This window comes from Rhea pennata, chromosome 9 (genome assembly GCF_028389875.1).
Source record: "Rhea pennata isolate bPtePen1 chromosome 9, bPtePen1.pri, whole genome shotgun sequence".
NCBI lineage: Eukaryota > Metazoa > Chordata > Aves > Rheiformes > Rheidae > Rhea > Rhea pennata.
The window spans coordinates 6,549,768-6,567,197 of record NC_084671.1 but is presented as its reverse complement, the minus strand read 5'-3'; the positions used below and the strand labels follow the sequence as shown (position 1 = coordinate 6,567,197).

Sequence of the window (17,430 nt, the reverse complement as noted above, 5' to 3'; positions counted from 1 at the left end):
ATTTCAGTTCACAGTACATCTCCTCTGTCAAGTACCTATTGATGTCAAAGTTTCAGACAAAAAAAGAACACGTGGACTCTATTTCAGCTTTTAGAAATAAACAGTGAAAAATCCTTATACAACAAAGAACCTAAAAATTAGGATGTCATGCTGCAACTGAGTCACAGAAAACAAGACTAGAGTGTCACAAGGTCACCAAGTCCATACCCCTACTCCAAAGCAAGGTCACGTTTGATCTTTTTCTAATCAGTTCTTTAAAAATTAAATATTAAAAAAAAAAAAAAACATGGCCATGGCAATCTTGCAACCTTTCCTAGGCTAGGCAATTTATCTCAACACCTAACTATCATCACCATTTCTGCTCAAGTTTACCTGCTGCTACTTGTATGTAATACTACTTTATTGCACTGGGGATAAGTTTATCATCAGCTTCTTTATTTGCAACCTTTCACATATTCGGAGGCATCTTTCTTTTCAAGCCAAACAAGTTTATTTCTTTCACAGACTGCATCTACCAGATCGCAGATCACATTTACTGCTGTCCTACAGTTTTTTTTTCTTTGTTCTTTTTTTAATTTGTCTACACTCTTCTGCAGATGTGGTACCAGCATCAGTGTCAGTGCTCTAGCTGAGGTCTTAACACCACCTGGTGAGGAGAGACATACCTGCTCACACGGTTCATTTGGTGGTTTTGTTCCCTCATCGTGAACAGGGCAACTTGACATGCTTATTTAGCAGCCTATTACATCTCCCAGCCCTAATATGCATAGTGAAAAAGCAGGTGTGAGAATGACTGGTGTGAGAATGACAATATAGTACTTTTCCCTCATCTTGATCAAACTGTTCTTTTGTTTGTCAGGTTGTTTTGGTTTTTTGTTTGTTTGTTTGTTTTTTGGTCAAGGCCATTTGATCATCATGTCCTCCTTCCCTTCCCCCTTAACCACCAAGCACTCTCAACCCTATCACAGCCTGATAAAGGCTATAATTTAATAAGAATCTATTTCTATTCCATTTTTCAAGTTCCTAATGAAAATATTGAATAAAATCAGATCGAGGACAGATTCAGGCCTAATCTAATCTGACACAGCTTTCCAGTTTGTCCAGGAGGCAGCCCAGTGCAGGACAGGATAGGGATGAACTGCAAGGAGATGTGCTGCCTAATAGGCATAACAACGAGCAAGAGCAAAGTCTAGTGTCAACCTGGACACTCAGTGCTTTATGCACCTCTGTTCTGCTCCTTTTTTGCAATGGGAAAACTTGGAAGCCCTTTATAATCAAAAACTTTTGAAAGAAATATTTATCTTCAATAGAGTCAGTAACATCATACTAAAATATAATAACCCAAGGAAGATCACTAATTAAGCCTACAAATGCCTGCATGAGCTTTCAGTTCTAAATGCTAAATATTTCAAATTTCTGCTAAAGACACAAAAGCTAATAAAAACATTAGAAATACAACATGACTGCAGCTCGCATGTTAAAGCTAAGGAGCTGAACATTTTCCTGCTTTGAGAAAAGATCCAACCATTGAAACATGTTCAAGTTCTTAAAAATAAACAACTAAATGTTGTGCACAAGCATCTCCCATAAGTTTTCTAAGAACCTTCCTACTCTTGCTTTCTTAATCCTCCTGCTAAAACGCCTCATTCAATTTTATGAGCTTATCTCCCAGCATTCTGCTTTAAAAACTAAACCTGACATAGACAGCATCCAAAACCAAGTCACTCCCTAAATAATTGAAGTTATAAAAAACTCTGCATAAAAAAAATAGAAATATATGTTTTCAGATTTCAGTAATAATAATAATAAAACCTTAGCCAGGGTATTGTATGCTTACAATCCTGTCTCATTGGGAATTAAGGCAAAGGATAATTAGAGTGTATACCTCAGCATCCTTGTAATTTAGGCATGAATTTAATTATGTGTTTCAAAGATTTTCCAGGCCATAGTGCACATCTATTAAATCAATAGTTAGTATACTAACTCCTACTGCTTTTTTCACTATCAGTAGGGAAAATATCTGTAGTACAAAGGCACTTTCTGGCTTGTCCCTCTGTTTCAAGTCAGCATTCTGCATCTATCTGCCATCGCACAGCCAAACATCAGATGTTCCCACATCAAGCAGACGTGGAAGCACCCAGATGTATGTACTGAAGTCACTTCTGCTAAAATTTGTTTTAAAATTAAGTGCAAGCTCATTCAATTCTCCCTCTCCCAATTTTGTTTTGCTGTACACTTTTTATTGGAATGCAGTAAGGAGCATAAGACCAGCTGCAATGACAAGGGAAATGAAAGACTGGATGCAAGGGACAAATGGAGCGGGTAAGTGACATGTTGGTTTTGTTTTTTCTACTTTGTTGCTGCTACTGCTGGGACACAGCAATAACAACTCCTACTTTATTGGCTAAAGATCTGAGTGAATTCCTACTCTGAACATGCAGTTGGTCCACCAGAAGGCAGAGAAAGGTTTTCTCAGTAAAAATATAGTACCCCCATCTATATCACATACATTCTGTATCTTAAGAAAGTGCTTTGTACCTCTTACAAAGAAGATAACAGATGCAGCGCACTACATATGGCTGCAGCTGGCTGTTTTGAAGGAACACCAAACTAAACAGAAACAGAGAAAGTGCAAGTTAAATTTGCTAGAACAAGAAACTGCACTTACACACAGGAACTCTTTCTGCTGAGCTCCCTTTCGTATTTTTGACTTGCTTTAGCTTATCTTCCCTGTCAAAATAATTTTTATATCTTAGCCAGCTTCTCTTTTGCTAATATATAACAGAAGCCTGCATGCTACTCAGGTTTGAAAGCCCAGAGAGATCTTTGCAGATAAACACAGGCTGCCACTTGCAGTGGCCACCAGTCTTTCTTTTTCTAAAGTAAGCTTTTAAAAACAGCATAGCTCTCATACAAAAGTAGCTAACCAAGAATAACTATTTAAAATTCTGTTGATTTTTTTATTAGCATAATCTAAATGCTACAGGCTACAGTTTCAAAGAGTTCTTCCAAGCTGTGCTGGCACGGGCAAAAAGCATTTGTGTGAGCAGGCAGGCAAGCAAGCATCCACATGTGTGAGACAGGTAACGAGATGCTTAAGCCTCTCCCTACTGGCAAATTCTCACGTGTGTAACATCTAATAGTAAGGTTGCACAAAGGAGCTTGTAAAAATCTGAGTTTCTCACCTTTTGGCCAAGGCGGGAGATGTAGAGCATAGCTCCATGGGTTACACGCCAAACTGGCGTGAGAGCAAACATCGGCTCAGTGCCAGGACTCACAACAGTCAATTTGGGCTATGGGCAGATTTTGAAACAAATTTTTCTCCCCTTTCTGTTGCCCCTTCTGTAGAAGCATTAGATATTGTTACACTGTATGGCGTTGGAGTTTATTAAGGGTAATAGTACAGATTGAAGTAAACGAAAATAGAAAGTGAGGCACAGTCATTCCTTTCCAGTTAAGGAATGATTTTAGTCATTGTCCCTTCTTGCACCTTGTCTGGTTTGACTGCTGAGACCTGTTACGATGTAGCACAAAGGTTTATTCGGGTTTCTTCCCTTTAAATAAGCATTAATTCTTTATCTTCATTTTCATTTCTATCGACTTTCTTCTGTATCATTTCTGATTTGTTTTGAGTTACATGTTTTTCACATATCTTTGTAAAACATTCTTCTACCTTTTCTTTCAGGTGTTTAAAAGTCTATTCAGAATTGCCACAGAGGTTGTTCAATTTGAACAATAATACTTCTGCTTTGACAATGAGACTGAAAGGTCATCTTACAATTTTCCCAGAGCTCCTGACTCCCACTTTCAGGGTAAAAAAAAAAAAAAAAGCTTCATGCTCCATTTCAGCTGCAAGCTTTGCTAGTACATGGTAACCTTTTCCTAGATGCAATGAAGTTCTCCAAACATCTTATGATTTCCTATGATAGCTGGAATGTGTGGTGTTACTTTATCCTTAATCCTTTCATTTGTACACTGCTTCATGCTTTCCTTCTCTTGCTTCTCCTCACTCCCCATCACTTCAGTCTGTGGCTGCCTGTCTGACTCTCCTTCATTAGTATTCACGAGTCATGGTACAATCTGGCAAGACAGTCCCCGGCAGCCCTCCAAGTCTGATGAACTAAGTGGCCATTCAAAAGGAGAAGTAACTTCTGCAAAGATCACAAAGTTACTATTATTATTATTACTATAGACTGCCACAAATGACATGGTCATAAAAGCCCTACAGGTTTCTCCAATCCAAGTAAGGAGGAGGAGGGGAGAGCCAACTGACTGGCTAAGATAGCCATCCTTCTTAAAACGTAAAAGGCCTCAATAGCGACTCACAAGGGTATCCCATTGATGCCAGCTGTGAAGGGACATTATCTGGAATTCACAGATTTTCTCTCTGAAATAAAAGGTTCCCTTCAACCCCAGCAACTCATTTCTCAGCTGCTGGGCAAAGCCAGAGCCTAAAAATAAATAAATAAATAAATAAATAAACAAACAAACAAACCCCACACATCCAAACAATAAAAGGAGGTGTCTCAACACCTCTTTTCTCCCAACGGAGTTTTATGTTGATGAAAAGCACAAAAATTACAGCGCTGTCTTGACAAGCATGCCGCAGACAGCATCTCACTGCCAGCTTGAGCAGCAGCAGACAGCAAGCGCGTGGTTTTGTCTCTCTTGCCACTTCACTCTTGAGCCTTCCTGTTGAGATTGCCAGCTGGTCTGCCAGTCTCAGAGGTGATCCGTGCACTCTCTAAGAACTGAACGGAAACCAATAGCCCCTCTAAAGCACAGGCTCTTAGAAGTCCCCACTGCTACCAGTCTCTGTGGCATTCAAGCCCGGGTCCAAAGGGTGAAAGGCTTTTGTATGTATGCTATGTCAATCAGGAAACATTTTTTCCAGAAATAATATCTCCAAGGCAGAGAGACAATGCCATCTGTATTGAACCTAATAAAATTCACTTTTTTCTTCAATCTTCAAAAATACAAGCACATGATAAATAGCCAAAAAAAGCCTTTGATAATCAGCCCACTGTACAAAATAATAGCATTTTTCTGATCAAACAAAAAAACTAGCAAAATAACCTGCAAATCTGCATATTTGCACAGGAACACAATCAGACAGAACAACCAAAATGAACTCCATAGGAGCTCCAAACTTTGTCTGGATTAAACGGAGCTCTGCAGCCAAAATTAACAATCTCCCTGGCAATGAACCTTGTATAGCCATTGAGTTTGTCGCAGCAATATGAAGGCAGGGGAGCACTTCCCTAACGCAGTATAGTCTAAGAAACTCTCAGAAAATAACCACAGGCTAAATTTTGCCCCCAGTCACAACTACTCAGCCTCACTTGACTCTTTAAATTTTACTGGGGGGGAACAGAAAGTGCTTTGCAGTGCTAGATTTTAGCAATAACCACTGTATCTCTCCCTAAAACAGAGCACAGCAGGTTATTAGCCCTTCAAGAGAAAGTAAGCACGCAGAACTCTCTCTAAAGCAGGACAAAAGCACAAAACTGTCACCTTTATCACCCTACCTAACTTTAACATTTACATTAAGTTGAAATATTTCTGCATGTTTTAAAAGAAGTTATATTCCACTGGAGAAGTTTTTTTAAAAAAATAACTCCAAATTATAATTCTTGGCATATTGAGTCTGTTCACAGAACCAGCACCGGAGTTCTTTACTGTCAGCCTAGACGAATGGCTACAGAGCTGCAGTATTTCTGAATGAACCTCATCTTTGCTTTTCTGTTAATCCAGAATAACTTATCTATTCCCTTTTTTCAGACTATGAGATAATCAGATTGCAGTGAAGAAGGGAATATCCCAGTAATTTGAGAAAAGAACAGCTTTTTCATTACAGTCAGCCCAGCCACCGCATCTCGGAGATGGGGAAGACGAAGAGCTACCTCTTTAACCCAAGCCAGACACCTCTGAATCGAGAGGTGAACAGAAACAAGCCATCTTCGTTGTGACAGAAGACGATCAATTTATTTAAATAACCACAGGCCAAATTGTTCTGCACTTGAATCTGAATGATGAACTATGACTACCTGCATTAGAATTTCATTAAACAGACCGTACATTGAGGAACCCGTGTGACGAGAATTATGAACACAGGAGCAACAGAACCGAGTTTGCAAGGAAGCAAATTTTTTGTGCAAACGTTGGTTATGGCTGGGTTCAGCTTTGCATTTGCAGGCACTCCAGCTGCTCCCCAGCTGTGCCTCCTAATCCCCTCCAAGAGCTCCAGCACACACCACAGCATGAGAGCCCGGCGCTCTTCAAAACCTTACGGCACATTTGCTACTAGGACTGGTTTTTAACCACATGTCTCCAGTGAATTCAGAATCAATCACTTTCCCCGGTAGGTGTCAACTTCCTACAATACAAAATGTTAAAAAGTTGACATGTTATCAGTGCCTCTCATTTCTGTGCTTCGAAGAGTACGCTCAAGATAACGGCTAAAGAAACCAATCTACATGTCTACACCAATTAACCATAAGTGAGTCAGAAGAACAGCCCATGCAATTTGCACTACCGGACAGAAAGAGGACAATATGCGACCTCAAGAATTTACATGATCAGCTTCACCACTGAGAATCTTTCCAAATACTTAAAATAGCTTAGAGAAATATCCACCTCACTGGAAAGGCTTCAACAAGGCTACAGGAATTTCAGCTTGATCTGGATTTCATTGCTGAGATGAAATTCAGACGAAAGTCACATGGATCACAGTAAATGAAAGCAGCTGCTTTGAGCACAGCTCCTTACAGGGGGAAAAAAAAGGCACACCCAAGCTTCAGGGCAAAATCTTATATAATATACCTAGCAGAAAATGGAAATGGCCACTTCAACAGACTGCATTTTCAAAATAAAGCTTCCCTCCCTCCCCAAATAAAAGATACTGAAGATCACAAAAACTTTTGAAATCAAATTCCATCCTTCCTCTGAAAATACTGGGTTTTGTAGCACAGCTGAGAAGAGCTAGGTAAACAAATCTCATCAAGTTCAGAGGGACATGAAATTTCAATTCATCGTCTTCTTAATTCAGACAAATATACAAAAAGACATTATTCAAAACATCTGGGTATACAAATCCCTATTTGTTGCTCATTAAATTGTTTGACTTGAAGGTGTTTTATTTTTTATACTCTGGGGGAGGAAATGTTCTACCTCCCTTCTATAAATACACTCTCTCTTCTGGCACAATGTCCCAAATATTTCCAGACAAGGAAAGCATCTTTGCCTCCCTTTCTATGTAACCGTCGGTGGTCCACATTATCTCCTATTAAATGGTCAGAACACACTGTTTATCTTGCTCTGAAGCTCTGAGACTTTGTGTAACTTTTCTGCCCAGCACAGGGATTTATTTAAGCAGGATGAGAGTCTGCTTGACTGTCTTTCCTGTTAGTTGAGTATCTATAAATTACGTAAACTCCTAGGAAAAATACTCCCGACTCAGATTTCGGTCTTTTGGATTTGACCGTCAGTTCCAGCAGAAGCTGGAAATTCTTGAGATAATACGAAGATCCTCCAGGGGAAGAGGCTGTGCCTTACGTCATTCAAAACCAACTTCTTGATAAATCATGGAACAGATAGCTTATCAAACTCTCTTCAGCCAGAGACACTGTGGTAGCAATATGAGTCAAGTGAGGGATGAAAGCAGATGAGAAAAAAATGAGAATCTACAGGGGGCTGATCAGGACTGTGAAGAATAGCCTTGGCGAAAAACTCCAGACACAGTTAAAAGGATTAAGTCAGTGATAATGTCAAATGAGAACCCTGGATCGCAATTTCCCTACTCTTTACTAGATGTTCCCTACAGTTTCCTAGATGGACTCTGACCTGTCTCTTCAACAGGCTAGCAAGCTTACTGTTAGGGAGCTTCACTTGAGGTTTGTCTGACCTTCTGTGAGGAGACTAAAAAACGGAACAAGAGTCATGGTCACTCATTCTGCCGTATTTATGTTTCAGACCTGCAGGACCCCAGGAGACAACCTCTCAAGCAGCTCCTAATCACACCAAATCAAGGCTTTCTGCATACCACAGCTAGATGTTTTGTTTGTATTTTTCAATTACTAAAACTTTGGATAAATCCAAATTTGACACATTTATAGTCACCATTAAAAAAAAAGCTGAGATTCTAGATGAGAGAGTATTGTGAAATTAAATTAGGAGGCTAGGCTATGCACCTATTCAGGTGATGAAGTGAACCTCTATCAGCAACTTCCAGTGACTAAGTTAGGAAGCTGGTTCCTTAGCCTTCCGAGATAAGGGCATAAAAATAGAGTGTGAATATCTATCTCTTCCTCTCCTTTCTCCAGCCCTGCAGTTTGCAGCCTTCTGTGTTAATGAAGCACAAAAATCCTTCTGCTAGGAAAAAGGAAATGTGATGTTAAAGGTAGGATTGTAACATTATTCATACTTCTAATAAACTTTGTTTTTGTTCCTGCAAACAGGGTGCTTGCTGCAAAATGGGTACTGTATAAAAATACCTCCATGTTCCCAACACTTCACATGAAGACAAACTTTCATAGGCCTGTAAATCTCTGGAAATTGTGTGCAGTGGACCTCTGTGGAAAGAGCTGGTCATGGTAAGATGCACTACAAGGTATGCACTCATAGGTAGCTCAAATCAAAACACCACTGTCCTTGCGCTGAGGGAGGGAATATGTTAGCACTGAGCATGGACCAGTTTTTCAGTATCGCTGGTTTATATGTGATATTTATCCTTCTAGTCTTCTCCAGCAGAGCCTCACAACGCGAGACAGCTTCCGGAGAGCAGAGGAAATGGAGATCCATTTCTCCGCCTCAGTACAGTACCTTTTTCAGTGATCCTGGATAAACATCTTGGCAATTCTGTCTGCTGAAGAAAAGCCATAAATTAAACCTGATCTGGATACATTCTTGCATGCGTACAGATTGACATGAACTTGGGAATGCACTTTGCTTGAACTCTGCATAATGTCAGTATGTTTCTAATACATTCATCAATCTATATGAGCCCACATAAATGGGCTCACCTAATTTACGTGATTATTGTGTTAAGTATTCTTTGCTAAAGAATCTGTGTGGTCCAGCTAATGGAGTTGATGCTGGTACACAAAGATGTATCTCAGTCTGTTAAGATTGGAAGTATCTGAAAAATATAACCATTTTGTCTCCTGCACAGATAAACAGTCACACAGCTTATTACTTTAGAGAAAATATGGAAGAATGTTTAACAAGTAGACATATATCCAAATAAAAACAAACACACACACAGAGCAAAAACATCAGCTCTATTATGAGGTAAGAGTTAAGATAGAAATACAAGAATATAATACTGAAAATACCCTGGTATCACAAATCAACTGGTTTCTGAAGTTCAGTGCCTAATTAATGTATCATATTTTCTTTCATTTGAAACTTAAAACAGTATTCACAGCAATAAGAATAGTAATACAACTTGGTATTTCCTATGTAATGCTAATCTATACTCAGAGGATTCAACATGTCTCTCTATTCTGATTAAATACATTTCATATTCCATTACTCAGGGTAATACTAGAAGTCACATTTATTGACAAATGTGTTAGTCTGTAGAGTTTTCCCCTCTCACCTATACTTCTAATAAAAACACTGTGTCAGTTGACAGTTTATTGTCTTTTATAAAACCAAACACACTAAGGGAAACAAGAGAAGCTGCATTTACGCCAGCAGTATTTTGTGTGCTAGTAGAAGAACCACTTATGATAAGTTTTGTTCACAAATCATTTTTGCATTGGTATAATAAAGGTCCTAATTAGTATGTACTAATTCTTCAGTTTCTGGCTAAGAAAACATAAACATTACATATCCTATAGTGTTTCTCAGCTCCTCTTAAACGGATCACAATTAAGCTTTTAAATCTACAGAATATACAGAATACAAACAGACATACACGTACACACACACACACTTTAAAAAGAGCTCAGTTCAGACTTTCCTTAAGTGCAAGCCCTTTAAAGCCTACATGACACCGATCTTACAAACTTATTAAGGAGGCAAGAGCAGATACAAATCCCTGATAAACATTAAGATCAGATTTGTCTCTATCTGTACTTGCTAAAAGCACTAAAGAACCTTGCACAGTCCAATATACTTGCAAAACAGACTCGGGATCACAGCTGAACTGCTTTGGCAGGCTCTATCTAGGATGAGTAAGCAGAGGAACTTTGCCTGGTTCCTTTCTGCACTGAATCACCCTCACTCTCTCCCTCAATTTCCCTTTAATTCACAGGCTGTGAGTTCAAGAAACTTGATCAAATTTATTTATTTATTTTTTAAATCCCTCTAAACCTATTTAGATACTATAAAAACACAGAAAATAGGATAGGCCTGTATCAAGAAAGAGACAGCTCTAGTTATTTTATACTGTGTCCGCCACTTTGCATTACACACTACTGGCTTGCTGAGCCTGTCTCACGTAGCTCAAGGACACTTGCTGGATCAGCTCTGGCTAGCATCAGCCCAGGCAAACAACACTTGCCAACTCTAATTCTGCATCACCAGATGGCTGGAACAAAATATTTTCTATACGGAAATAGCAGCCTCTCAGTTCAGATATATGGGCAGAAAGAAAAACTATATCCTACAGGGATAAGGAAGCAAGAAAAGGGATAAGGTCAGTAGCAAGAAAGCCTCATCTCAGAACCTGTCTTGCTTTTGTCTTCAGTAATTTTTAAAGTGTTTTTGAAGTCAAACTGCCACGGGCGGGAAGCTCTTTTGCGAAGTCCATGCTCCTGCATTCCCCACATGGGCAAAGACCCGAGAGATTGTAGCTTGGCAGGTCTCTAGAGCAGTGCGTATTAGCAACGCTCACAGGAACTGGAAGCATCTGAGGTAATGGTCTGGCCCCTGCGAGTATTTGAAGGCTGCTTCATGCACAAAACCAGGTTTATAAAACCTCAACTACAAGAAAGCAGCTTCTCTGAGTTTTAAAGAAGCTTGTGCACTCATGATAACAATACTGCAGAAGTTCATGGTCTTCCCATGGTCAAAAACTACTCTAACTATTAAACCACATCCTAATCTTTTTAATCTCTCTCTCTAAGCAACCCTAAGGCAGGCCGGTGCCACGCGCTGCAAGGAAAGAGGCGAACGGCAGCGCTAAAAACATCAGACATCCTTACAGACTGCAGGTCTCCAAAGGGATACCGAAAGGCCCGGGACCCTCCGGGCCACCCAACGCGAGCGCGGTGGGCCCCGCGAGCGCTCCCGGCGCGCGCCGAGCCTCCCCTGCCGCTGCCAGGTGCGGGCGAAGCGCCCCGGGCCTGGGAAACGGCCTCCCCTTGGCCCCAGCCGCCGCCTGCTTGTTCCGGCGTCCAGTTTCCAGAGCCCAGCCAGTCCACGGACAAGGATACACGTAACAATTCCATATCCTGGTTTCTACTTTTATTCATTTTAAGTGTTTTGGTTTTGGCTATATTAGGTTCTTAAAGCTCCAACGGAGATGGGAGGGGGAGATTTTATCTGAGAGGGAAAAAATGTTTTACTAACAAAACAGGCAAAAGCATTTTAAGCATCCTCCAAACTGCTTATGTTCCCACACTGTTCGCAGTCGCACACAAAACGTCTCAAACTGCTACATCACTCCGTGACCAGCAAGTGAACCACCGAGCGCCTGAGCAGGAAGTGACTCACACCGAAATTCAGAAAGGACAGCATGAATGGGCAGGATTTCCCCTTGCAGCTCTTTCTACATGGCGAGGCTTCTCTATAAATAACAAAGGAAAAGAAAAAAAACACAGACCCTCCCTCTCCATTCAATTTTTAAAGCACCTCTACAGAAAAGCTATACTGTGGATCTTAAAACCCAAATCCCTACTGCATGCATCCATCCCCACGGCACGTGTCTAGGGTGGTCTGTACAAGACAGCACCTTACCTACCACCACAGCTGCTCAGGGGAGCTGTTTACTTTTTAGACATTTATAAGCCATCAGTATTTCTTCCTTTTTTTAACCTTAAAATGGCATTTTCTGCATCTAGCATAAAGCAGAAGTCTTTATTTACAAGCACAGTCCCCACCACGAAGACTCAATGCTGTTAATGCAAAGGCCAGAGGAAATGGACTTTTATCCCCAACTGTCATTTCCATGCTAAAAACACATCACGATGCTATGCTACAGGGCCAGCATGGGACAGAGGGTTTATAACAGAAGCACTAACATGTTTTTAATGTACCACCATATTCTGCATAGAGCGTAGGGTAGGATGAAGGTGTGCGTGGTGGCTCTGCTGCTGACAAGGTGAGCAAACCAAAATACTCCAACAACGTTTATGTACTTCATTTTAGTATTATGGGTGATACTACCAACCCATCTCTTCTACCAGCACTGAATTAGCAGCTCAGAAAAGCTCTGACTCTTCACATTAGAAGGAGGCAGCAACCTATTGACCCAAGGCAGAATTTTCCCACAGCACTTGCAGTTTCATGGGCACAATACATTTATAATGAAAAAGTGCATCATTAACTTGAATATCTCACATCCTGTAATTCCTCATACATTTTCAAGGAAAAGAAAATTGTCCTTGTATTGTAGAACAAACATTTTCTTCAATATTATTCTTACAGTACCATATAACCCCCTCATTACTGCAGTCATAGCAGAGATTGCTAGGCATTGTAAAGGTGCTTCGGAAGAGGCAACATCCCCCCAGGCATCACCACCAAGCAACAAGACAATCGTTTTATTTTTGCTTTAACTCTTATCCCACCAGTAATGGAACCAAGAACAGAAATACCTATCTTCCACTTCCCAGTCACAACGCTGCTGCGCAGACCACACTCCTCTACTGATAAAAACAGGCACCCAAATCACCTTCCAAAAGCGCCAGTTCAGCAGCTGCTGCCCACCCACCGCCCGACGCTCGCCGCCAACACGGCCCAGCCGGCGCTTCCCAAAGGCACCAGCGGAAGCCTTGAATCCCAACTGCGGAAAGCTGCTTTGCTTCTGAAAAGCCAGTCCTTAAGGCAAGCAATTACTCTGCCGTGTATTTTAATACGTACTGAACCGCGCTATGTTCTGCTTAACTGCAGTCACTAGAATTTAGGACCTGCACACCTCTGCACCAGTAACGTACAGGATCCTAAAGCACCACTCGCCGGCAGCCAGCACAGCACCACGACCGCTTCCACGGCTGCGGCCTGCCGGCCAAGGCCGCCGGGCCGCGCGGAGAGCCAGCTCCGACACCTCCGGCCAGCGTGCCGGCCACCGTTTCGCAAACACACACATCAACCAGCTACGACAGGCTCTGCTACGCAACACACCACCCCGCAGACTAGTAAATTCATGTAAATGAACCCATCGCATCCAGTTCTTCCTCACACCAGCTGTTCTACTCTAAGTTGGTACATTCTTATTTGTCTCTTTTTTTTTTTTTTTTTGTTCAAGTCTGGGTTTCTAAATTGAGACTCTTATTCTTTACATACTACACACACTTCATAAGGTTTTCCAGGATATTCTGCAGTTTTGGAAGCAGCAAAACATTGTCAAATTTTAACTGTTAGCATACTTAAATCTATACACCTACACAAAAAGTTGAAGGTTTAAATACCTTTGCTGTTCATTCCTTATGACAGTCTTTTACTTAGCTATTCTAAGCATACAACCATCTTAACATGAACCAAAATTATCAGATGTTACCAGCTTGCTTTTCACTTTCATCCCAGTTACCTCCATCGCTCTCTTTCTTAGGTAGCAATAAATCCTCAAACAGTTTAGGTAGAAACAGATAATGTAAACATAACATAGCAGCTGTGATCGCAAGCTTATAAATACCAAGTGGGAACCTCTTTTAGGGCTCTGTTCACTGGAAGTCTTTACAAAGCCTCAGTGACAACCTTTCTGCAGAAATTTTTGCTTTGCTATGCATGTATGAATATTCCTAATAAACAGACCTCGAGGTGAAAAAGCTTGTATATTCAGTGCACAGTATTGTTAACAGTCCTATTTCTCCTTTCTACACTATAAGCATACTTTGGACATGGGCTTAATCCCAGAGTAGTCTGAGAACGTGGGCAGTCATTATTGAATGTAGATGTAGCACTTAACTTTAAAATGCCAATGAATTTTATTTATCAAGAGGGTGTGAAGATTGATATTTATTTACATGGTCTCGTGCTAGGGATTTTTCCACAGTTTGGTGGAGGACTCCATCACTTGGTCTGTTCCACTTTTCAGGCTCTCTCTGGCTGACAGACCAGCTGTTCCACGGCCCTGATTTCACTCATTTTCTTGGCATTTTGAGCGATCAGGATCTTCAGCTGGACTAGGGCACACTACTCCAAGAAGGAAGTCAAACATAAGGGTTGCAGAAAGCCCTTAATGTATTCTAAGATACTCTTAGAAATAGCTTATCTTCAAGCTGAGCATCCAGGCAAATTTAGCACCCACTGAAAGCATGCTGCACTTTAAATGCCAAGACTGTACTTTTTTCCAGGTCTTTCATATAGATTCTTCATCCCCATTAACTCCACAACAGACTAGAGACACAAAAGAAGGCCCATCCATGAGCACCGATATTAGAGGTGCTATGAACTAATTTTACAAGAAATAATTAGGAAGTCTACCCTCTGCTTCAGAGGAAAGGTAACTTGTAGTTAGTCAAGACTTCACTTACAGCTGCTTGGGCAGATCTTACATACAATATCTGAAAACAGAACAAGGAAGGGGGGAGGATCTCACAAGATACAAGTATGAATTGAAAAAAAAAGGGGGGGGAGGAATACCACTACTAGGGTTTACTATAACAGAGTGATTCCTGACTATTACCTGTATACAGCCTAGGACCATGGATGTCCTATAAATATCCAGCCTCAGGTGGCTTTCCTGTCTCCATGTTAGATAGAGCAAAGGCCAAGTAGTCCTATTATTGAAATTCTTGAGAAGTGCTCTAAGACAGACACTAAACTTTGTTCCTCATACGAAGAATTTTAATTTAACTTTTTTCGATTAAAATATTCCCAAATACAGTCCTCCACTAAGAGAATCACATCCTTCACATCCTAAGGAATCTGAAACAGGGTTGGGTATCCTCATTCCTTGGTACATTATAGTTAATTTTTCTTCTTTCAGCTACTGAGGAAGTTACTTTTCCTGAGTATTTCTTGCAGTTATCTCTCACGAGTAGAAGTATACAGCCAAATAAGCATACACAATATTTAGATAATGGAAAAACTATGTTGTCTGCATAAATCTACATAACAGATTTCTGAGTATAATATACTACATTACAAATATTTTAGACTGAGCTTCTTAAGTTGCTTACTGCACAGAAGTTTCTTCAGCCAAACGAAGTTGTAATAATCAGAAAGAAGACAGGAAAAAAACAGAATGGATGAAAGGTATGAAACTGATTAAAAATTATTGAGCTAAATTTAGGTGGAATAGGCTATATGTGGAATGGCTGGTGGTAAACAGCAGATTGAATGACCTATGAATTTCATATGAGCGACTTATTATTTTACAAAAGACTTTCAAATTATTTTTACGATAAGCCCCCAGAAATGTGGAAGAAAAATTTTTTCTGTTGTAGCCACACTTAGTTAACCACAAATCCCAATTGCTAGGATTAAGCAATTTTTTTTCTTGAATTTCTTCTGACTCAGTCAACTTGATTTGCATTGAGCTTTTCCATAAGCAAACTTGTTTTTTCAGCAGTATCTCTAAACGATCTAGTAAATTTAATACATTCACACAGCAGATACAAAGTAGCCCTACCTATTAGTCAGGTTTTGGTTATTAATTAACAAAAGAATTTTGCCCACAAAATACAATTATTTTTTGAACAGTTAAGAAGAAAATGATGCTGCAGCTACCAGGGAGTAATCATGGAAGATAGGGAGGTAAGGGGTTCCTCTTACAAAACAAATACAGCGTAGCAAGCTCAACATTTATATTTAAGTTCACACTGTATTAACACTGTCTTTATGTGTGGGTGGTAGTGTTTTTTGGCATAGTTACTAGATTCATATACAGGCGGTTTTAAGCCAGAAAGGTGCAATAAAAGGGAATTAAAAATAAATAAAACTGTCTTTACCATGTGGGTCTTGTTCACTTGACTTTGGGCTGCTTCTTGCTCTGCGTTCTGGTTTTTTTACTCCTGGTGCCCCCCCACCGCCGCCGCCGCCTCCTCCGCTGCTCGCTCCGTTGTGACTCTTCGCGTAACCATTATATACAGTCGTGCAGCTGCCTATATGGCTTTTGTAGATGGATGAAGGAGGGCTATTCAGTCGGTTTTGGCGATCAATCTGCCTGTCTTTGAGTTTTTTGTGCTGTGGCTTGCCGTACTGATCTTCCCTAGTAATATAGCTGGACATTCCATATAGTGGTATGATTTCTGAAATGAAAGAATTCATGCACATTAACATAAAACAACAACAAATTACTGAAATTTTTCAGAAAACCAAATTCCTGACCATCTTGAAACGAAATTATGTCAGATTTTTCTAGAGATTTATTTCTACGACAAATCTGTATCTTTTCCTTTTCTTAAGGAAGCTTTTCTGCACGGCTGGTGATTTTTTTTTGTCATAAGCATGCTTGTTTACTGTTCCAGATCTCAGAACTCTTTTGATGAGTGTGTACAAACAAATTAAATACAGCAACGAAGTCTATAAGTTTTTCCCCTCCTTCTCAGTCTGTGCATTTCACAGACTCAGATTTCAAGGAAAAATGCCAGGAAAAAGTTTTCCTAAATTCATAGCAATCTAGCAGCTTCTTCCCCAGAAGCTGATGGCTAGAGTAAGTGCGTAATGCACTTTCCTTTTGCACTTGCTTTGAGTTTGAAGTTTGAACAAATTCACACTCAAAACAACACAATAAAAAACCCTATCAGTTTTGTCTCTGTTAGCAAAATACCAGTCAACATCCAATATATTCTTTATGCTTTTACTAAAGCCATTCAGAAATCATCTTACAAACCTCCAAAGCAAACAAGCATTCTAGTCAGCTGTTGGAAGCCTTGTTTTTAAGTTGAGACTGCCATACCATATTAAAATTTTCCAAATTGTTTCAACTACCCAGACTTTCTTTCCTCTTCTTTCAATGGTGTCTTGTCTTTCGTCTTTCCTTATCTAGGTATATGACTATATTTAGATTCTTGCAGCAGCTAAGGGCTAAAAACAGCATGCCACAAGTACATGCAGTTTTTGTTACTTTGTATATGAAAGGCCGTGTCTGAGATGGAACGTTTTGCAATCAGTGCTTGTTAGGGCAGAAAAATACTCAGACTAATTGTTCTATTTAAAGTATTACCCTTTGTGCATCAAATGGGCAACGGTGAAATAACATTCATCAGCACAATATTCAACTTTTAGTTTTTTTTGTATTACAAGTATAAGTCCTTCCAATAAGGCAACCAAATAACTTTTTTCTTCTCAAGTTGAATCACCCTCTTGCTCTCTCCA

General features: G+C 40.1%; 1 protein-coding gene across 2 annotated transcripts in view; it reads right to left on the bottom strand.

Moving 5' to 3' along the window:
- The window catches only part of FNDC3B (fibronectin type III domain containing 3B), a 216,556-nt gene that overhangs the window by 80,654 nt on the left and 118,472 nt on the right, over positions 1 to 17,430 (bottom strand). For both annotated transcript variants that reach the window (XM_062582738.1, XM_062582739.1), the window contains exon 6: positions 16,062 to 16,361. In XM_062582738.1, coding sequence (XP_062438722.1) covers positions 16,062 to 16,361 — 300 coding nt within the window. The remainder of the gene's footprint in view (positions 1 to 16,061; positions 16,362 to 17,430) is intronic.